This window comes from Panthera pardus, unplaced genomic scaffold, assembly GCF_024362965.1.
Source record: "Panthera pardus isolate Hobbes unplaced genomic scaffold, ASM2436296v1 HiC_scaffold_15, whole genome shotgun sequence".
Classification (NCBI taxonomy): Eukaryota; Metazoa; Chordata; class Mammalia; order Carnivora; family Felidae; genus Panthera; species Panthera pardus.
This window is the reverse complement of record NW_026526710.1, coordinates 88,721,538-88,744,096: the sequence shown is the minus strand read 5'-3', so window position 1 is coordinate 88,744,096 and position 22,559 is coordinate 88,721,538. Positions and strand designations below refer to the sequence as shown.

At 51.0% G+C, this 22,559-nt stretch overlaps 1 protein-coding gene across 1 annotated transcript in view; it reads left to right on the top strand.

Annotated features, from left to right (window-relative positions):
- The first annotated feature begins 4,071 nt into the window (after positions 1 to 4,071).
- Positions 4,072 to 22,559, top strand: part of PARD6G (par-6 family cell polarity regulator gamma) — a 90,077-nt gene continuing 71,589 nt past the window's right edge. The window contains exon 1 of the mRNA XM_019423574.2: positions 4,072 to 4,350. Within this exon, the coding sequence (XP_019279119.1) occupies positions 4,279 to 4,350 (72 nt within the window). The 5' untranslated portion in view covers positions 4,072 to 4,278. The remainder of the gene's footprint in view (positions 4,351 to 22,559) is intronic.

Here is a 22,559-nt window from a genome sequence, read left to right as displayed (position 1 = left end):
GTGGACAGCTGATTCAGTGACTCACACAAGGTTGACATTTCTCTCTTTGTTATCAGGGCCTTAAAAATAATTTATCACTGTGTGTTCCACTATTAAATACTGATGATTTTTCTGATGATGGTACCTTTAGTCCTCAACTATTTAGAAGTTTGAGATTTGAGGGCCACCTGAGAGGCTCAGTTGTTTGAGCATCCAACTCTTGATTTCGGCTCAGGTCATGATCTCAGGGTTGTGAGATCGAGCCCCGCATCAGGCTCTGTGCTGAGTGTAGAGTCTACTTAAGATTCTCTCTCTCCTGGGGCACCTGGGTGGCTCAGTGGGTTAGGTGTCCAACTTCAGTTCAGGTCATGATCTCACAGCCCCTGAGTTTAAGCCCCACATCGAGGTCGCTGCTGTCAGTACAGAGCCCGCTTCGGATCTTCTGTCCCCCTCTCTCACTCTGCTCCTCCCCTGCTTGCACTCTCTCTCTCAAAAATAAATAAATCTTAAGAAAAAAAAAATTTTCTCTCCGCCCCCCCTTCTCCCTGGCTGGTGTCTCCCTCTCTCTCTCTAAAAAAAAAAAAGGAAGAAATTTGAGATTTTTTAACTTTATTACTCATTCCATTGTGGATGCTAATGCCTGCAAGGTCAGGCCTAGGGCTTTGGGGAACATATTTTCCTGGGTCTACAATGTTTCCTTTTTGATACTGGGGGACTTGGTCACCATTTTGGATGGATTGTCTGAAGCCAAACACATGAGGAGGATTAGGCCCCTAGCTCTCCCACTTTTCTTTCTCAGCCTCTGTCTGAAACCAGCTGCTCACCCTGTACAAATGGTAAGGGTGTATCTCTGTGATCCAGGCCTCTGCCTCGGCCATGAGCTTCTCTCAAGGCTGATACACTCACTCCTGGCACCGACTCTGCTCCAGGCCAGGCGGGAGACCCCTCGGAGCACTTCTATTGGCAGAGCACTTTTCGAGATTTCACAGTGGGACCCATCTGCCCCATTATGATACCAGGATACTGCCAGGAAGCTGCCAAGGCACCTGCTTCACATATAAAGAAACCTGAGGCCCAGGAAAGTGACATGCTCAAGTTCAGGTCCTTTGTGAGATGCCTGCACAACACACAGCGTAAAGACAAGGCCTACCGAAATTTCCAACACCTTTGCTGAGAGTCTCAATTAACTTCACCTAACTCTCTGAACACTTTACTGAGGCAGCTAGCTCCACGATCACAAACAGAACAGCAATTAGGAGTGTGCATCCGGCCTGTGACTGGGGCATAGCACGAACCGTTTGGAGCCCACCTGCCCCAGCTAGAGAGAGCCCAACAATAGGGCTGCCCGCTGCTCCTGGGCTCCTGTGGTTGTGTGTCAGGCCAGGACCTGTGGGGGAGATTTGCAATCATGCTGCTGGATTAAGAAGCTTTTCCATCTGAAGGTTCGGCCCAGCCACTTGGTTTTGACTATACCCGACCCACACACAGGCTTGAAGCCCAAAAGAATCACCTTCAAGTCCCCCCTGGAGACTCAGGCTCCGTCCACATACATGTCCTCCTGCTGACCATGCCCCTCAAGAACTGACAGAGCAATAGAAAACTACAAACAAGGACACACAAACCAGCAGGGGATCTTGTTCAAGTGCAGATTCTGCTTCAGTGGGGCTGAGGGGGGTATTGATGAGAAGCACCAGATGGGACAAATGTAGCTGGGCCACAGGCATGACAGAAATGATCTCACTTCCATCAAGGATGGAATTTTGTAGCTTCCAGCCCTCTCCCCATCTCCGAGCCCTGAGTAAGCCAGTTGGTGCCCTGCACCTGCCCACATCACCTAGAATGCTGCCCAACTCCTTCACCCCTTGTCCCCACTTCTTAAGAAATCTACAGGGTGCTCTCCCCCCAGCATGATCACTGTTTGCTGACAGTGATGACCATTCTCAACAATCAGCAATAGCCACAGACCCACATTGCCATTTAGGGGATTTCTCCTCTAAAGTCAGCACCTCTGCGCACAGTTTGCTCTCTCAGCTGGCAGAGTGTGTATCTCTTTGGAATTCAACTTGGAATTTATTAAAATTTGAATTGATAACAAACCATTGTATCAGGTCCTTTGTAGTTTTCACACCAGTGGACATCCTCAAACTTTTTTCTGGAATAGTCTTTTCCTCTTGTCATTTCTGCCTTGATTTGGAATCCTGTCTACATGACTGGACCCCTGGCCAGATTGGTGTCTTTTTTAAAAAGCAGGAACTATAACTCTATGCCTCTGCAATGCCCCTGGCATGTATGTAACAGGAGATCTTAGTGAAAGGAAGTAAAAATTAAATTCTAAGTGATACAGTTTGCCAATCTGTGTTAAAGGATTTAGATATATGTGTGCTCCGTGACATACTCATTCCATTTTTTTGTAGTCAATTCTAATGAAATAATTAGAAGTAAGTGAATTCAAGAAACACAGTATGTTATAAAAGCTAAACATTGAGAACATCTTGAATATCCAATAATGCAATGATTAAAAATTATGTCTATAGGGGCGCCTGGAAGGCTCAGTTGGTTAAGCATCTGAATCTTGATTTCGGCTCAGGTATTATCTCCCAGTTTATGGGATCGAGCCCCACTTCGGGCTCTGTGTTGGCAGCACTGAGCTTGCTTGGGATTCTCTCTCTCCCCCTCGCTCTGTCCCTCCCCTGCTCGAGCTCTCTCTCTCTCTCAAAAGAAATAAACATTTTTAAAAAATTATGTCTATATTTATACACGCAGCTCTTAAAAACCTTATTTAAGAACATTTAATGAATGTGTTTCTTACATAACATGAGGTGAAAAAAATAGGTTGCAAAACTGGTTAAACAGCATGATCACAATTTTATAAAATATATAAATATATATTCAGAAAAAAACCCATAAATAATATATACCAAAAGGTTAATAGAATTGATTGCTGACCAGTATAATTGTAGGTGACCGTATTTTTTTTTCTTTCAATTCTTTGTATTCTCCAGATTTCTTTTATAGTAATTTATAGTAATTTCATAATTGCATAACTTATAAATTACGATTATTTATGGTATACCATAATATAATAATATTTAACCTTACTTGTCCCGTCTTCTTAGCTCCATCACAAATTCCTGAAGGATGAGGATTTTGGTTTCCCGCTTCCAGAGGGAAGATTCCAGCTCCTCTTCCAGAGCCCTCTAGAAAATAAGTACACAGTGACGGTGCTAACAACCGATTCCGTCTTTCTCCTAAGATACCCTTTTTTCCACTGGCCTTACGGAAGACTTCCTTTCCATCGGATAGGCCTAGAGGTGCTTCTGACGCTCTCCTTGCTTCTACCTGTGCTAAGTACGCCTTAGGAGTTTGCCTCCTTGCAGAACTTTCGCCTGGACCCATCTACTACCTGGCAGCTAGTACCGACAGGTGTGGCCCGAGGGAGTCAGTCAAGCCTCCACTGGTTCGCGCATCACCCAAGAAAATGACAAAAACCAACCCAAATCAGCCCCTTTCCCTGGCCGCCCAGTGGAGGTAAACAGAATCATGGTGGAGGGGAGATGAGGGAGAAGTTGCGGGCGCCCAGGTGGGAGTGAGGCGCCCCGAGTTGGTCCAAGCTTCTTTTCCCTGCCTCCGGTCGCTGCCACCTCCCGCGGAGCAGCGGCTTTGGGGGCTGGCCGCGGGGGCAGGTTCTCGGGGCGCCGGGCGGGACCAGGTTCCTCCGGACTCGTGGGGCGGGTCCTCGGGGAATGGGGCGGGGATTGGGGGGCGGGCCCTCGGGGCTCGGGGCGGCACTAGGGTCCTTGAGAGTCGTGGGGCGGGTCTTCGGGGCGCGGGGTGGGCACGGGGGGGGCGGGTCCTCGCGGCGCGTGGCGGGACGTGGGTCCTCGGGACTCGCGGAACGGGCCCTCGGAGGCGGGTCCTCTGGGCGCGGGTGAGACTGGGGCCCCCGGAGCTTTGGGGGCGGGCCCTGGGTGGGCGTGGGGTGGGGGGGAGTTGGCGGCTCCACGGGAAGCGGGGCGGGCCCTCGGGGCTCGCGGGGCGGAGATTGGGGGCGGGTCCTCGGGGCGGCGCGCGCCGGCGTCCCCCCGCTCCTCCCGCGCGCGGCCCCTGGAGTCCCGAGGCGCGCGGCCAGCCCAGCTCCGGCCGCCGCACTGAGAGCGGCGGGGCGGCCGAGCGCGCGCGGGCCGGGGCCGGGGCCGGGGCCGGGGCCGGGGCCGGGGCGGGGGGCGCCGCCCCCAGCGTCCTCTGCAGCCCCGGGAGCGAGGAGCCGAGGCGAGGACGAGGCTGAGTGGGGCCGGAACCATGAACCGGAGCTTCCACAAGTCTCAGACCCTGCGCTTCTACGACTGCAGCGCCGTGGAAGTCAAGAGCAAGGTAAGCCGGGCCCCCCTGCGAATGAATGGGCGCCCCCGGGGGGGACTGGACGCTGCGGGAGCTACCGGGGCAGGCGACAACTTTGGAGTGCGGGGGTCCAGCCGCCTTTCCCGCCGCTGCAAGGACACAAAGCCCGGCCGCCCGGCGGGTGCAGCTGGAGCCCGGCGGTAGGAGGGCCGCGCGGGCTCCGGACCCCCGCGGGAGCGGCTCTTTTGTTCCACGAGCGGGAGGCGACCCGGCGCGCCACACGGTGGAGGGGCGGCGTTTCCGGGGCGACCCGGGGGCTGCTCGGAGTGGGGTCGTGGGGGGGGGGGAGGTGCTGGGGGGCCCGGGCCGGGGGAGGGCCTGGCCGCGCCGCCTCCTTCGCTGCGGAGGAGGCTCGGGTCTAGCGAGGGGAGAGCGGCAGCGGGCCGGGACCACCCCCCACCCCCCTCCCCTGGCCCAGGCTCTCTGGGCGCGCCCGGCCGGTGGCCCCTCCCGCTGTCCGCGCCCCGGCCCGAGCGTGCCCCAACTTGAGAGCTGCTGTGCGCGTTCGGGTAATTGGCTGATAGGATCTGGCGCTTCTGCCCTCTGCGGGGGCGGCTCATTCGCGGCTGACGCTTTTGTCTGCGAGGGTCCTGTTGCAGTTGCTCAGGGTCCCGGAGGAGGGGGCTCCTCGGGTCCTAAGCTGCCGCCGCCTGGGGGTTGGCCCTCTCGCCCTTCCTCCACGCCTCCCCCGTCCTGTAAAGCGAGGCGGAGCAGCTTGACCGGTGGGAGAGGGGCAGGGCCAGAGGGTGGGCTCGGACCCCCATCTCCACACGCACTTGGGCGCCGGGCGTTCGTGTCTAAGGAGCCGAGTCCAGTGCCCCCACTGTCCAGGCCGCCCCTGCCCGCCAAGGGCGGAGGGGGTCCTTTGGTAAAGGGTTTACAGGGCGTCCGCCGAGGATGGGGGGCGGCTTCTCCGCAGTGAGCCAATGGAGTTTCGGGATTTCGTTTTCATCTTGAGGAGACCGTCTTTTTATGAACCCCTCACTTCTGTTAAGGTCGCACCCTTCCCCCGAATGCTAACTCTGTGACCCTCGCCCGGAACTCATCCCCTCTTTAGCCCAGGAGTGCCCCCAGCCTCCCAAATCAAGTGTGCCCGCTGCGGGTTGTGTGAGGGAAGAACCCACAGGCATGAGTGGGAGCTCCAAACAGTTGTGGGTTTCTTTAACTGGGTGGAGACAGCTGATTGGAGCTCCTGGACCACTACCATAGGCATTGAGCACATGTAGTGGTTCCTTTTTTTTTTTTTAACTTTTTATTTTGAGATTATTTTGGATTCACAGGCAGTTGTGGGAGAGAATACAGACTCCCAAGAAGGTCACTTGTAGTGGCACAGTGTCTTATCCAGGACCTGGTCATGTACCTCTGCTGTGTGCACGTCCCTGGGATTACCAGCAAGCACAGACAAGCCACAGAACACTTCCATCAAGGGTCCCTCCGGCTGCCCTTTTAGGGTGTTTGATTTCAGGTGTAAACTGACTAACACTAAATGCTTTTCCTAAATCACACGAGCCACATTTCTCATGCTCAGTAGCCATGTGCGCCTCACAGCTGCCTGATGACAAGCACAGCTCCAGAGGACCGATCTAGAAGGACAGATCTGGAGGAGAGGCCCTCACCAGGCCTTATCACACAGTTCTGGACTGCTGGTACAGGGCAGGCTACTGGGGGCCTGCCTTTGCCTCTCCTCCAGGACAGGAGTGAGAGGCTGTGGGGGTTCTGGCTGCCCAGCCAGCTGTGTCAGACTGCCCTACCCCTTCTAGCTCCCCAGTTGCTGGCCCGTGCTCCAAGCTTGGGTTCAGGCTCAGATGCAGTGCATGTTCCCCTGGTGGTGAGTGGCAGAGCTGGAGTTTGGGTTGGATTTGGGAGCACCCCTGAAAGGGCCACACCAACCTGGGTGCAGGGAGTGCCTGCTGAGCTGGCTGTTGGACACACACACGTTCCATTTTGGATGACGGGGCTTGCCTTCTTGTCTGTCCAGAGAGTACACCTGGCTCTTCCTTCCGCATACACCCTCCCACTGCCCCCCTTAGTGGTTAATACTTGATACCATGGCGCCCATCTCCGCAGGGAGCCTTTACTCCAGCTGCTCTTGTCAAAATACAGGAAGCAAAACTTGATGACAATGATGTCCTTATTCAGGTTAAACGTAGCGCCATAGCATCTCGGTTTGCGTGTGGGGAAAATGGTGCCGGGGCCTGAGTCCAGCTAGGTCTGCTACGTACTTCTCTTTTGAACTTTCAGGAAAGTCATTTAAACTTTCAGAGCCTTGGTTATTTCATCTGTAAAATGGGCATTGTTCCTGTTCTGCTTACTTCCCAGGACAAAAATGAGGTAATCAATGTGAAAGCACTTTGAAGACTTGAGGAGTTCCTGCAGTTGTAAATGTCAGTTCCTGCAGTTCAGAATATTGGGTCTGAAATCGTGTGGCATTTCAGGATATTGGGTCTGAAATTCACCTCTCACCCTCTCAGAATTTTGGGCCATGTGCTACAGCTAGTCAATTCCCAAAGCCTTGACCTGGTGGCTCTCCCCCATCACAAACATTTCCACATACTTGTGATTGATCTGTTCCTCCCCAAACCAACAGAATGTACTTCTTACTCCCCAGCCCTGGGAGTGGGACTGCCTTTTTGCCACTTGCTTTGACTTTTGCCTCTCCTCCTATGAGACCTGCAGAGTGGAGGGAGGAACTGTGCACAGGTCTGGGGGAGCATGTTCAGGCCCAAGGGAGCACATCTTGGAGCCTCGTAGGGGTAGCAAGAAGGCCAGTGTCTAGGGGAGGTGTCTGCAAGGGGCAGAGGAGTTAGAGGATGTCTGAAGGAGCACAGTCACCCTCTGTCAGCAGTGTGCTCCCCCCGCACAAGCCCCTACCTTCTAGTTGAAGACCCTGGTGCTAAAGGAGGCCCGTCATTGTCCAGATACCCAGTCCCAGTCGGGCCTCATTCACATTCTCTTAACCTGGTGGCCTGTCTGCCATGGTTATGTAGCTTTCCCCCACCTGAAGTGCTCTCTGAGAATCCACCCTGTGCACCAGCCCTCTCCTACAAAGCCCATCCGATGCCTTCACCGGGCCAAGCCCCCTCCAACTCCTGACCCCTTCTCATCTTATGGCCCTTGTCACAGTGTGGCACAAGGCGGTTGTTCACAACAGAGACAAAGACTGTGTTTACAACTCAGGGGCATGTCATGTCCATTGTGTTTGGCGGAGATTCACTGCTAAGTGTTTTAATCCAGTGTTTGCTGCTTTGTTTAAATCATGTTGGAGATGGGGTGCCTGGGTGGCTCAGTCGGTTAAGCGTCCGACTTCAGCTCAGGTCACGATCTTGCGGTCTGTGAGTTCGAGCCCCGCATCGGGCTCTGGGCTGATGGCTCAGAGCCTGGAGCCTGCTTCCGATTCTGTGTCTCCCTCTCTCTCTGCCCCTCTCCCGTTCATGCTCTGTCTCTCTCTGTCTCAAAAATAAATAAACGTTAAAAAAAAATTTTTTTTAACAAATAAAAAATTAAAAAAAAAATCATGTTGGAGGCTTTTCTGGATTGTAAACAAATATGTTGTCATTATAGAAAATTTAAAAACTGTATCAGGCACAAAATGGGATCAGTCTCCCATCCAGAAATGACCACTGTTCAGTGTTGCCATGTGTCTTCTTGACCCTTTATAAGCATATGTAGCATCTTTATGCTACAGAATCAGGATCATATTTTACAGGCATGTTATTCTATAGCCTGCTTTCCCCCATCAGTTTAACAGTGTGTTTTCTCGTGTCATTAGAACTTCCTTAAAAACATTCTTAAAACATATTTTAAAATTACTACTTAGTATTTATTTTATGTGTAAACCATAATTAATTTAACCAGTATCCTATTTGGGTCATTTCCAGTTGTTTTCTGTAATAAACAATGCCGTGAATAACATTTATATTTAAAGTCTAAATAAACATTACCTACAGAGTATGTATAGATATGCTACATAAAAGGTATAAAGAACTGCTGATTTATTAAGTCTTATTGTTTCTTCAGGAAGATTCCTAGAGTGCAGCTGCTATGTTAAAAATATGCACATTTATAAGACTTTGAATATATATATATGTATATATTGCTAAATTTTCTTGCAGAAAGTCTCTTCTGCAGATTTATATACTGTTTCACATCTGCCCATCCATCTCTGTCACCCCTCCCTCCCTCTAGCACTGGTATTTCTTTCTTTCTTTCTTTCTTTCTTTCTTTCTTTCTTTCTTTCTTTCTTTCTTTTAGTTGATTTATTTATTTTGAGAGAGAGAGAGCACGAGTGGGAGAGGGAGACAGAGAGCTGAAATCCAGAGTTGGATACTTAACCGACTAAGCCACCCAGGTGCCCCTGCCCCTAGCACTGGGCATTATTCTTTCCCAGGTAGATAAGTGGAACCCCATCCCATTGTTTTAACTGGTATCTTTGAATTATTGGTGAATTGAACGGTTTTATATTTGTGGGCTATTTGCCTATTTTTAGCTGCCTCTTTCTTTCCTACATGCTTTTTTTTTTTTTTTCCCCTGTTAGTCCTTATTTTTTATTGAATTATGGGAGCTGCTTGACAACAGATTTTCCCACCTGTGCTGAGGTAACAGTGTTTCGGCCCACATGTTCCCTGGTCCCCAGACCTTATCTCTGGCTGAGGTTGTTGGCTGCCTGGTGCTGCAGGAACATGTCTTTCCATCTGGTGGGCTGGGGGCTGGGCCAGGCCCTCCCCATGGGGTGATTGGGCACTTGCCTGCAGCGAGCCAGTTAAGAACTGCCTGACACAGTTTGACTCACCTGTGTGTGTCAGCTACACCCTTTTAAGATTCCAGCTTTGTATGTGTGCACGTCTGTGTTCAAACAGGTTCGGTGACTTGATGTGGGAAGCTGCATCTGGAGGAGACTCTCACCAGGAACCCAGGTAGCAAATGTCAGTCTAGTGGGTGCCAGTGGTGTCCATGCCAACCTTTTGTGGGTCTCAGAGCCCTGTGAACTCTCCCAGAGGGTACTCCAACTAGTCAGGAGTTCGAGCCTTTTTCTAGGACCCATGGCATTTCAGATGGAGGGTTCTCCCAGTTTCAGGGAAGGAGTGTCAAGAATTGGAAGGTGCAGCTATTCAGGGTATCAGAAGCTCAAAGGTTTCTGGGTCATGTTTAAAATCAGTGAAAAAGGAGAGGCACCCCGACCCTTTCCCATGAAGGTGCCTCCCGGACCTTTAGAGGCAAGCAAGGAATGAGCTAGGAACGATGGCAGCAGAAGCCACCATGACAGTAGTCATTTAACAAGGGAGCATCAAGAGTTAGTGTAAGACTTGTTCAGCTGGCTAAGTACGTGTTTACTGGCTCACCACTTCCTCTTGGCAAATCTCTAGTCTTCTGTGAACCTGGGGAGTGATGGGAGATACTGTGAGCCTTTTTAGACCCTGCAGCTTTCCTCTGAAGCTACCCCTGGACACAGTAGGGCTATACAGATGGTCCAGGCTGGACACTCCCCTCTGTGTACAGGGTGCACTCAGAAGTATTTCTTCAAATTTGTTTAACTGCAGATACACACGCCAGACACTGTTCTAAATACACAGCAATTGCAAATAATAGTTCCTTAAGTCCCATCACAGCCCTGCAAGATGGGTTCCGTTATCACCACCAGTATATAAGAGAGAACACTGAGGCCCAGGGAGTTCCACGAAGCTGCCCAAGGTCAGAGACCCCCAGCAGTCTGGCTCCAGAGTGCATGCTCTTTGCCATGAACTGTCAGTGGCCACTGGGGGAAGAGGGCTCCTGATTTCTCTTCCTCTGACAAGCCCTGAAATCCAGGTCTGGGTATTGATGCAGGTGTTCTTAGCGTGCCCTGTGCAGAATGAGATAGACCCCCTTCGGCTGTCTGGATCTAGAGCTTGTAAGGGTAAGCTCTTGTGCTTTTGGGGCAAGAAGTTCTATTTTTCTTACATCACCATTACAGGTTCTTATGGGATGGTCTCAAGGGAAGTTTTCTACTCAGTAGTTGTTCTGGAAAGTCTGATTCCACAATGCGTTGATGTATTGTATTGTATTGTATTGTATTGTATTGTATTGTATTGTATTGTATTTACTGAGCAACCACTATGTGCCAAGCATAGGGCTCATGGTGGGCGTACAAAGATAGCTAAGACAAATGTTATCTCCTCCTTATAAAACTATGGTCCAGGGACGCCTGGGTGGCTCAGTAGGTTGAGCGTCCGACTTCGGCTCAGGTCATGATCTCACAGTTCGGGAGTTCGAGCCCTGCGTTGGGCTCTGTGCTGACAGCTCAGAGCCTGGAGCCTGCTTCAGATTCTGTCTCCCTCTCTCTCTGTTCCTCCCCCACTTGCACTCTGTCTCTCCCAAAAATAAAGATTAAAAAAGAAAGAAAGAAAGAAAACTATGGTCCAATGAAGGTTTGGTCTGGCACGTGGGAAGATTAGGGTGGGGGTGGGGGTGGGGTGGAGGTCCTTCATTCTGATATCCCAAGTGTCACCAAATCACCACTTCCCACTTCCTTGAGCTCAGAGGCTTCTGGCACATCCCAGCTGGCCTGTCAGCCCAGCAAGACCAGTCATGGTGGTCAGCCTCCAGGAACCACCCGCCTGCTTTCTAGCAGCAGCAGAGTCAAAGTCTGCTATGGTTGCTTTGAGATAAGTCAGACCACCTTCTCCCTTCATTGCTTCCAGAAGCAGCTGGGCTCTGGCCTCCACTTTTCCTCATCTGGGGGCTCTCCTCTGCACTAGACCAGGAGGCCAGCTCCGAAAACTAGCTACATTTCTCAGTGATCTGCTCCAAGGAGAAACTCGGCATCTAAAGTGTGAAAAGCAGTGTTTTGCACACAGGAGGTGCCCAAAAAATGTTGGCTGAGTTGAATTCAGATAAGGAACAGCTGGATTTTCCTGTTGGCTACTAGTCCAGAAGTTGTTAGGATACTTTAGAAAAGAACTACTTTTTGAGGAAGGTGACCAAAACTTGGCTCACTGATGGGATTATTCTCTGGGCACCTCTGAGAGGAGCCTTGTCCCCTCCCTGCCAGTGCTGCAGGGGACAGCATGGACAGAAGCGGGGAGAGGATGAGCTAAACAGAAAAGAGAAACTTTGAGAGTTGAAAGGAAATTGTTTTAAAAGTCCATGTTGATATTTCTGCTGTGTTGGTGTCTGCTAATTTCCTTAGTGTTTGATCACAGGCCGAGAGCACCAGGGGGTGCAGCCCGTGGGCCCCTTTTCAGAGCCAGCTCTGTGTGCGTCTCCAGGAGCCAAGCTCATAGCCCTTCCTTGCAAGCTCCATTGGCCCTACATGCTTCCTCCTCCGGAGCTGCCGCAGGCAGCCCCGAGTTACCTACAGGTAGGGGTAACAGGCCCAGGACACTCACTGTTACAGCTGTGACATCAGTTACCTTTGATGCCTTTTTTCCCTGTCCCCTCATTTCAGTTCTTCCCAGGTTCTCAGGGTCCAGGGATGTGTGTCCCACACCCCATCACCCATCGCTCTATCTCCTCCCAAGGCCGTGTTCCTCATTGGGGCTCTGAGCAGATGCTCGCCATATCCCCAACCAGAGCACCTGCTCTGTATTTTGGGGTATGTGTGTTGCATTTTACTTGGGGGTAGAAAAAAAGCTTTTGCTGCTCACAGAGTTTGAAAACCACCCAGAGCCTCATGCATGGCCCAGCCTTGTTAAATTCTTGGTTTGTCTCCTCCCCCTGCTCCACAGGCTGACCTTCTTACAACCCGATCCCTTCCCACTCTTGCCCAGGCTTGAGGCTGCAATAGCTGCCTTTTCAGTTGGCTGTTCCGGACCTACTTAATGCGGCAGGCTCTCTCCTTGTGACACTAAAGTACACTAATCTCGGGCGTGCAGCTTAATGAAAGCTTGCATGCTTACACACCCAGGTGACCACTATGCAGATCACAATGTGGAACATTCCAGTATCCAGGAAGCTTCCCTCATACCCTGTCTAGTCAGCACCCACCCCCAGTGTAACCACCATCAGGGGCGCGGTCACTAAAGATGAGTGTTCTGGTCCTCGGATGTGATGTAACGATACACTCCTGTGTCCATGCACACGTTGTGTGCATCAGTGGAGATTTTTTATGGGTGCCACGTGTTGTGCTTCTGCCTGTGTTGATGGTGCCCAGAGCCGCGTGCATGTCCTTTGGTGGCTGTGTGCATGAGTGCCTCTTCAGTGCACTCGTGCTCTCCACTGGCCTTCGTGATACTGCTGTGCTCGGTGCGGTGGGACACTGAGCTGCCCTGGTGGTCCTGCTGAGTCTAACCCACCACGCAGTGCGACTGTTCTCAGCTCTGGCCCTGGACTAGACTGGATTTAGGGGAGTGGCTGCTGTGGGACGTCTGAGCATTTGAGAGTCCCAAAGGCCTTGAACCACAACTTATTAAGTGTGTGTTGATTAATAAATTAAAATAAATCAGGAAGAGATTCTTTGTCGCAGAATTTATCTTTCCACCGCTGACGGGTGAAGGGACTCTGATACTTCTCCATGTGATTCTATGGTTCCTTTCCTTCAGTCCACACCAGCTTCCATGGGCCCCTCTGGTGGACCTGGCGTTGTGCAAGAAGCTGAGACCCTGGACGAACAAGGATGGGCCTGCGGGCTGCTCGACAGGTCACAGGGCATCTCATGCGTTGAGTGAGATGCGTTGTCTCCTTTTTGAATAGTGTCTGATCTTCATGTGTAGAATGAAAACCCCACAAGCAGCCTCAGCTTGGTGGGCTGTGGACACCTGTGCAGGTCAGAGCTTTCAGCCACCTTCACCCTGGGAGGTTTGCTGTGTTACCCGGAAGCTCTCCCTGATACACACCTGTGGATGTCGACAGATCACAGTGCAGCCACCGGTGGGGCTTTGTCTGCTCCTCCTTAAAGCCCAGTGAGCAGGTGTATCTGTTCTCCATGTTATCACATCGGTGTGCTTGCCGAAAGCTGGGTTAGGCATCAGTCTACCAGGCAGACCTCTCTTGGTATCTTTGCTTCTGAGACAAGGCGAGGACAGACAGGGCACCCCTTTTGGGGGACGTGTGCTTTGTGGAAGGACCCCAAGGTCCCTGGGTAAGGGCTGTGGAAGAGAGAATTGTGAGGGACAGCTGAGAAAGGTGCCATGCTGGAAGGATGTGGAGAATAAAGTAACATCCATATCCTGTTTTCCACGGCACGGGGGCCTGAGCCACTGGCTCCCCACCCACAAGTCCTGACCTGACTTCCCCTGTTGGCCTGAGATAATGATGGGGTGTTGCTATGGGACAAAACAAACTTCTGTGCCTGTAGGATGTTCCCTCACGTGGGGCCGCAGGTGGCCCCAGCCTCAGGCCCATCAGCAGCTGTCCAGACCCAGGGGCACAGGCCCAAACCTCATAGGAACATGCTCCTGTTGACGGCAGGTGAGGCAGGGGCTCTGCTTCTCTGGGCAGATGTTGGCAGCACTGTCAGGGAGACACTCCCGGGTGAAACAGCGTGTTGAGGAACACCCTTCGCTGTTCACGAGGTGCGGTGAGCTGCCCTGGGTTCCCCCTCACCATGCTTGGAGGCACCTGTCCCATCCCCCATCTCCCAGGGGCGTGGCCCCATTGCCAGTCTGTCAGTGGTGCCTCTTCCCAGCCAAGGTGGCCGAGGACTCTCGTCATGGCGTTGCCAGAGATGAGCACGTGGCCATGAGAGTGGCCAAGGCTGTGCCGTTGAGGGTGCCGTGCATGTCCCCTCAACTGGGTTTCTGGGAGGCACAGTCTCTGGGCCCCCTCCCTGCACCAGGAGCCTGGCCAGCCTGGTGGGAGCATCTGCTGCTCAGGTCACATCACCTGGAGAGTCTAGGTGGCTATGACCCTCTCTGTTCAGTTGTGGCTTCCTTTCTTGAAGCATCAGCTGTGTGCTGTGCTTTCTGCCAGGGCTCCCGCCAGGTCTTCGACATAGATGTTTTCCTCAAAGCTCGTGACACAGTGTGCATGAACTGTGGTGGGAAGCACCCTTGGGGCTTGACCAACCTATTAAGTCAACTAAGCAAGGCCCAGGTATAAGTGGCAAAACCAGATCCTAAACCCTCAGTTGCTTCCCATCTGTTTCACGTTGTTTCCTGATTCTGCCTGCTGGAAAATAGACAACAGCTACCTGCCTGGATGTGGTCTGCAGTCACATCCTCTATCTCTTCACCTCCTCCCCCCCCCCCCCCAGCACCTCCTGGACCCTGGCTCAGGGCTGTACTGCTTCCTGTGTGTCCCTCACGGGTCCTGTGAAACCCCCTTTCCCAACAGCCCCATGAGCTCCAGCCTGTGCATCGTCTGTTTGGTGCAGGGATGAACCTGATCCCACTTCCTCCTCTGGTACCCCATGGGATCTTCGCAGCTGTGGTCAGAGTAGTTGGTGACCACCCCTGTCCCTGGCGCACTTGAAGTGCCACAAAGCGGATGCCCCTTGAATTGCATGGCTAAGGGTGCACAGTGCCCACTGGGCTCTGAGCCTCCACCTGGAGCTGCGGGGTTCGGGTCATGCTCATGAGCACAGCTTTTCTCATACAGAATTATAAGGAGGGTGTTTCATCTGAAACATGGACCTGAGAGATAAGTGCCAGCCAGGGATGGAAGGGACGGGGCTGAGGAAGGTGGCTCCTCAGGAACCGGGAAGGTGGCTCAGCTGAGGAAGGATGTATTGCTTTCAGTGGCCCACAGCATGTTTGGGTCTCTGAGAAGGGCTCCCAGGATCAGCTGTGCGGGAACGCTGTGCACCTTCTCCAGGCAACCTGGCCAATAGCGGCCGTTGGCTGGGATCACACTCTCAGGACAGCCCATGTATTTGTATTTGAGTCTCACGAAAACCCTATGAAGAAGATATTTTTGTCCCTTTTTTACAAAGGAGGAAATATGCTCAGGGAAGTTTAAATTATCCAGAGTCACACAGCCAGGAAAGGTGAGTTGGGAATTTGAACCTGCAGAGCCTTGAAGTTAATGACTCTGCCATCCTGTCTGTTGTTGGACACCATGGCCCAGATCTGGTGCCATCGCAACCCATCCCCGTCCCTGGAAACTGCCCCTTTTTTGTACATCGTGAGTTCATGTTGGGCTATGACTCTGCTTCCCTAGGGGGCCAGGGACCCAGGTCTCTGCCTGGGTGGCTCTCTGCTTCTGGTCCCAGAAAGGCAGGGTCAGATGGCCTCCACATCCTGCATGCTGTGGCCTAGGCAGACCTTCCAGTCGGCGGGCTCCCCCTCCCATAGCAGCCGGGGCAGCCCGGCTCTCTATCGTGCTGCTCCGCCTGCAAGAGCCCCGCCTCATCCACACACTCAGTGGTTCAGGCATCCCTTCCCACTTGGGGGTCTGCTCCCAGTGCCCGAGCTTCCACATGGGGTTCTCACCATGCCACTGGAGCTCTCTGGCTCTTTTCTGCATTCCCTCTGGTATCAGCCTCAGTTTCTCCATTTACTGGGCTCATGACTAAGGGCAGGGATTGAGTCCTTCCAGGTCTCAGTGTCCTGGCCTTTAAAATGGGACTAGTGACACCTCTGGATTTCTGTTAGGGTTAAAAAGAGCTTGCACACAAAGCGTGGCACTGATCATACCTCGTCTACCGTACTGGAAATCCCTGCCAGACAGAAACCATAGACCACGTTCCTAAATTTCTGTGTTCTCCACTCCCAGGCCCACCCTACACCTACATTTACCAGTGCCGGATCCCTGGATGCAGATGGCACGTGTGACCTGGAGAGTATGTATGTGAGCAGAGGAGTGCACGCAACACCTGCAGCGCGCACACACACACACACACACACACACACACACACACACTCACTCACTGAGGTGACCCAGGTACACTGGGCTCTTGGTCCCCAGCAGCCTCACACAGGATGTGGTGCCTGTCTGAGCAGTTCTGCAGCTACTGGTGGCTGGGACGTCATTGCTCTGGATCAAGATGGGTGCATGGGGCACAGGAAGGGGCCTTGCTCCGCTGCCGGCTCCACCCCGTCTGACTCACAGGTCTGTGGCCTGATTTTAAACTGCCCTAACATGCCAGCCCAGGAAGTCATCCCATGGTGGGGTCCCACATTCTGACAGATGCCACATGAGGATAATGACCCGTGCTTCCTGATCATTTCCAAAAGGGGGGTCTTCCCACAGATTTCCATATGGCCTGCACGTGCGTTCGTGCTCCTTGGCCCTGTCCCCAAATGGTCCAAGGTGTTGGCATTACCTTATGAAAGTATGCTGCTGAGATCTTTCACACCTGGGCTGCCTGGCGCCTTCAGTCTGTGCTGCAGGTGACCTGTTCCCATCCTCTCTTTACCTGAATATTTCCTTTCCTCAAACACAGAGTTTAAATCAGGGCCTGTGTCCTACAGTTTCTTTGTTTGCATTTCCCAGTTTGTAATTACACATTTGCATGTGTGATTACTGTCCAACATCAGGCTTTCAAACAGCCATCAACCCAATGAAGACGCTCAACACCAGCACGGGGCGCCACCCACGTCCGGCATTCAGCAAAATTTTGTTCAGTGAACGAATATGTAAACAGATACCAAAACCCAGCACATAGCAGTGACCAGCAAGATGGTTACTGGGATGTTTACAACCGTGCTTTTCACACTCGTGTGCACAGGAGTCACTGGGGGTCTAGTTAGAATTCAGGTTGTGACTCCCTAAGCCTGGGGCCTGAGTTGAAGGTCCCAGGTGACAGTGATGCTGCTCCTTCAAGGAACACACTTTGAGGAGTTTCTGAGCTGCGGATCCCTGGGCCCAGCCGCAGAGGTGCTGGCTTCCTGGCCTCAGGTGTGCCAGACGTGCACAGCTCCCTAGGCTCTTCTGTTCACAGCCCTGGGCTGGGCCTTGCTGCCTTGTTTGTGCTGCGCCCCAAGGATCACGCTGGATTCGGCTTTGCATCGTTTTCTGTCACTGCCCACGTGGTAAAGGCTTCCTTGAGTCATTAAACCCACTAATACAGCGTGTATCTGTTGGCTTCATTATATTTCATCCTGGGGATGTACTTTGTTTGGTGAACTTTTACAGTTAACATTTTATACTACTGTAAATATTTTTAAATGTTTATTTATTTTTGAGAGACAGAGTGCGAACAGGGAGAGAGAGAGGGAGAGACAGAGACAGAATCTGAAGTAGGTTCCATGCTCAGAGCTGTCAGCACAGAGCCCCAGTGGGGCTCGAACCCACGAGCCGTGAGATCATGACCTGAGCCCAAGTCGGATGCCCAACCGACTGAGCCACCCAGGTGCCCCAAAACTACTGTATTTTGATGAACGTTTTCCTTGAAAATCTCTGTTTCTGATGACTTCCCGCGATTGCTCTCACCTGAGAGGCCTGGAGGCGGGGTCTCACTGGGAGGTGTTCAGGGGGTGCGGTCTCAGAGCCTGGGTGGGCGGGACCCGAGCTGGAGGCGGGGCCTCGGCGGAGCCCTGCAGTGAAGCCTCGGAGGGAGCGGGCCTGGGACGCTGGGCCGGGTGGTGCCCAGCGGGGTGGGGGAGGCTCCGGGAGCTGCAGCGATAACCAGGGTAAAGTGAGTGTGGCATTTTAGGTCTGGGTTTGTCGTGCGTGAAAGGACAGAGTAGCCCCCCTGGATGCCCCTCGGGAGTATCTTTTATCCAAGATAAGTAACATCTTACGCTAGGAGTCCCGGGTGGGTCGGCCCCACGCCCCGGTCCGTGCGTGTCCGAATGAGATTTAGTGGCTAGGACCCTCCTTGGCCCCTCAAGATTAGGGCAGCTTCGAGATAACTGAGGAGTCTAGCCCTGAAGAATTTTTTTTAAGTAAAATACTGCTCTGTGGTAGTTGTATTAATACAGTGACCAGGAGTAGAAGCGGCAGCGGCAGGAGGGAACCTGCTCTGTGCTGGAGCCTTCACCCGCACCCTTTCATAATACCTGCAGGTGGGGCTGGAGCTCAGAGAGGTTGGGGGGCTTGTCCCAAGTCCTCTAGTCCAGGGCAGGAGGGGCAGGGGCCAACCCATCCTGGACTTGGGGAAGAGACCCAGGTGGCCCTTGTGCCCTGATGGTCTGCACTCCTACATAACTCCCAGCAAATTGGAGAGCACATGTGGCCTCCTTGACATGTTCTGGCCTTTTGCCTGTGGCACTTACCAACTTCTAACATATTCTATGACTTAGGCGCTCGTTATTTTTAGTTTGCTACCTGTCTTCCCTGCTGGAATTTAAGTTTCATAAGGACAGGCATTTTTTCTGTTTGGTTCACTCCCTTCCCCAGTGTGTAGAAGTGCCTGTTGCGTAGAACCACTCCACACATTTTCACTGGATGATAAAAGCAGGGGCCATACATTACACTAGTTATTCAGTAAATGTATTTTGTACGACTACTGTATGCCAGGATGGGGGGTGGGGCAGGGGATGAAATGGAGACCATATTTTTCTTTTACAACTGTAAAGACCAGCACAGGAAAATATTTGCTTGGTGAATAAGTTCCTATTTGGTATTTTGGAGGAGTGAGTTCAAATAAAAGACACATGTCCCTTAGTATGACACTTTTGGAGAAGTATCCTGGTGATTTGGTGGTTCTTGGGGTCGCTGTCTGGTGACAGGAAGCAGTGAAAGCTAATGATGCTTCTCAGACGTACTTCTCTTTTAGAGTCAGTTCTGCCCAAGGAAGGGATATGAGCTGGGAAGCAGGTGGGACATGGCCGCAGAGGCTCTTGGGAGAGTGCGTCTGCCTGCAGCAAGTGTGTGGTGGGTGATGCATGGTCACTAGCGGAAGGCACAGCCTGGTGTCCGTGAACCAAGGGCTCCCACCCAGGTTTATCCAGAGCAGAGGGCATGTGGTCAGAGAAACTGACTACCCTTCCTTCCTGGGAAAGTAATTTGGAAACCAGGCCTTTCTTTAAGAAACAGCTTCAGGCAGCCCTTGGGTGTGATTGAGACCCCATGACCTTTCCTGCCTTTAAAACTGGCCGTTATCATTGAGCCATCTGAAGCAGGGTCACAACCTGATTACCACAGAGAGTGTGTTTTACGTGGCTAAAGACCCCTCGGTTTGCCTGTTTACTCACCTGTTTGCAAATAGTCACTGGGACATTGTCTCCTCGGTTTTGACGGTGAAAACCTCACCCTTGTGTTGGGGGGGTGGAGGGGACTGGCATTTATCTTCAAATCTAACATACATGGGACAGGGCTGATGTGTGACATGGGACATGGTTTGTGACTTCATGCTTATATCTCCTACTGCGTTCCTGTTTTGAGACTGTCAGTCAATGTCCACTTAATTAAAATTCTAGAATTTTATTTTAAAACCAGTTGACAGAAGTTTAATTCATTAATTCAACGAAAATTTGTGTGTCTACTGTATATTAGGGACTCTACTAGTCTAGAACAAGCAGACCCCATGCTCCTGGGCTCGCACTCTAGTGAGAGCTATGGCAGTTTGCTGCCCTAACTCATATGGTAATTGCAAATTTGTAAAATAAATAAAGAACCAAATTTGTGGCTCCCTGAGGTTTGGGAGGTGCCTTAAAAGCGACCCAGTTACTAAGCAAATTTTAACTGGTAAAAACTCTACCTTAACACCTGGCTCCTGTGACCTTCCCTGGTGAGTCTGACGATACCCTGTCACGTCCCTGTCTATGGGTACCTTACAAACCAGGAGCCAAGTGACTTAACCTTTCTCAGTTCAGGGGCATCTGAGAGTTAGAGATTCCTCCCTTACAAGACCATGAGCATCCAGAAAAAGAATGTTTTCAAAATATAGAAGATAAGTGGGAAAAAAAAAAAAGCCCTCCAGAGTTGACCAGTGTGGATAGCATGCTACCATTTATTTAGAAAAGAAGGAATATAGATACAGTTCACATGTGCCTTCACATGCAGAAAACACCTTTTGAAGGGTGCATACAACTGAAATCACCAGCTCCAGTGGGGAAGGGGCAGGTTTTTACTGAATACCTTTTGACTTTTCAGCTGTGTGATTCTACCCCTATTCAAACCATAAAGAAAAACACACCAAACAGTGTGTAGTTCCAGTTTTGTTTTGTTTTGTTTTTTAAGCATACATGTTGGAGAGGCCTCCACGAACATCCTGTCACACACTGCACAGATGTCTCAGTGCAATGTCCCTGCATGTGACCCTCGTGAGCCAGCCCAGGTACTGAACTGACCCCAGAACTCTGGGCTCCACATGGCACCTCAACTGTCATACCAGATACTAGACCTCGATTTTCCTCTTTTCTAGGCTTGAGATTAAAAATGGTGTATGTGCATCTCCTGCCCCCACAAAACTGTTAGAAATACAAACGTGTGAGCTTTTAATCCTCAAGTGATAGAAACAGTGATTAATTGCCTCCCCGACAATCTTCGCAGCATGTGGGGACATCACGTGGGGTTCAAGCCCTGAGTTCCCTCTCTAGCTAGAAAGACACTGTGTGAAGCGGCCTAGATGAGAAGAAAGTGCTAGGTTTGATTTCCTTCTCTTCTCTTTGACTTTAGCCCTCACAGAGGGGATGACCTTGTGCCGCCTTGTGCCAGAGCTGCTTCTTAATCATCAGAAATGTGCCATCTTAGGGGCACCTGGGGGGCTCAGTCGGTTAAGTGTCAGACTCTTGGGTTTCAGCTCAGGTCATGTTCTCACGCCTTTGTGAGTTCAAGTGCACTGAGAGTGCAGAGCCTACTTAGGGTTCTCTCTCTTTCCCTCTGTCTCTGCCTCTCCCCTGCTCACAGTCTCCTCTCTCTTCCTCTCTCTCTCTGAAAATAAATAAATAAACTTAAAAAACATTTTTTTAATGTGACATTTTAGAGTTTTTAAGTAAATGTTACCTGAGTGAGTGTAAGAGGAAATCTGGGAACCATGTTTTCAGTGGTAGGAAGAATGGTTTTTTCGGTTAGCTTGGAGTGGCAGCAGCTTAGCGCTGCCCATGTAGAAAAGGATCAGAGTCAAGAAATGGAGTCTTATTTCCAACGTGGAATCAAGGATTTGTGTGGCCTTGGGCAAATCTCTCACCTTCTCTGAGACCCTCAGTGTGAACTCTTGGAAGGGCACTTCCCATGGGGAAGCTTAGGACTTAATTGTGTGCATGAAGACAGCTAACCCAAACAAGCCTTTTGTGCCCTGCAGTGTCCTACACAAAATAGATTTTTTTTTTAAACATATGGGTAAGTGTAGAAAGACCTCATTATGTATCAAGAAAAAATTTTTTACATTTTTAATATTTTTAACCTGGAAAATAAGAAATAATCATGTTAGTGGTAGCAGATTATCCTTGGAGTCACATGACATTGATTGATGAAAATAGATTTGTATTGCCAGAGCCTTGGGACTCCAGAAATATCATTCATATAAAGTTTTAGTTTCTGAATTGGACAAGAGGGACTGAGAGCCTTTTGCAGTTTGGGGCCAGGGTGGAGATGGGTGTGAGGGAAGGCAAGTTCTACCCTGCTCAGAGTGCCTGCCCTCTGTCCTTACCAGTTCAACACTGTGGACCAACTTGAACTGGAAAAGCTTGCCCTACCAGCTTGGACTAAGTCTCACGACCCAGCAGTAATGACAGGCACGGGGGCGGGGGGGGGGGGGTCCCTGGGGGGTTCCCTGAGTTCTTAAGTCTTTATCTTATAAATTGATGTGTGCTGACAACAGATGCTTGGACACTTGGTCCTTCAGCATTTCCCGTATGCCTAGAGCAAAAGCAGAGCCTCCATTGTATTTGGCCAGTGTCACTCTCTGGGGTTTCCAAGTTTCTGAATACAGCTTCCAATCAGTCTTCAGTCGGCTATTTTAGAAAATTATTCTTTGAGGTGAAACCTTTTTAAAAAATAACAGCTCTGTAAGCTATAATTCATGTGAAATAAAATTCACAACTTTAAAGTACACATTCAGTGGTTTTTAGTATATTCACAGACTTGTGCAATCATTACCACTACCTAATTTTAAAGTATTTTCTTCACCCCAAAAATAAACCTCCTACCTCTTAGCAGCCGTTCTCAATTCCTTCCTGTCCCCAGTCCCTGGTAACCACTAGTCTGTTTTCTCTGTGAATCTGCCTATTCCATACATTTCATACAAATACATCATACAGTACGTGGTCTTGTGTATCTGGCATCCTTCACTTAGCATGTTTTCAAGGTTCATCTTTGTTGTAGCATGTATCAATACTTCATTCTGGGGGACAACACAGGCCCGTTCCACTCACAAGAGCTTGGCACTATCCAGGGAAAGCCAGAGGCCCCACACACAGTGTTGCCACTTTGGACCTTAG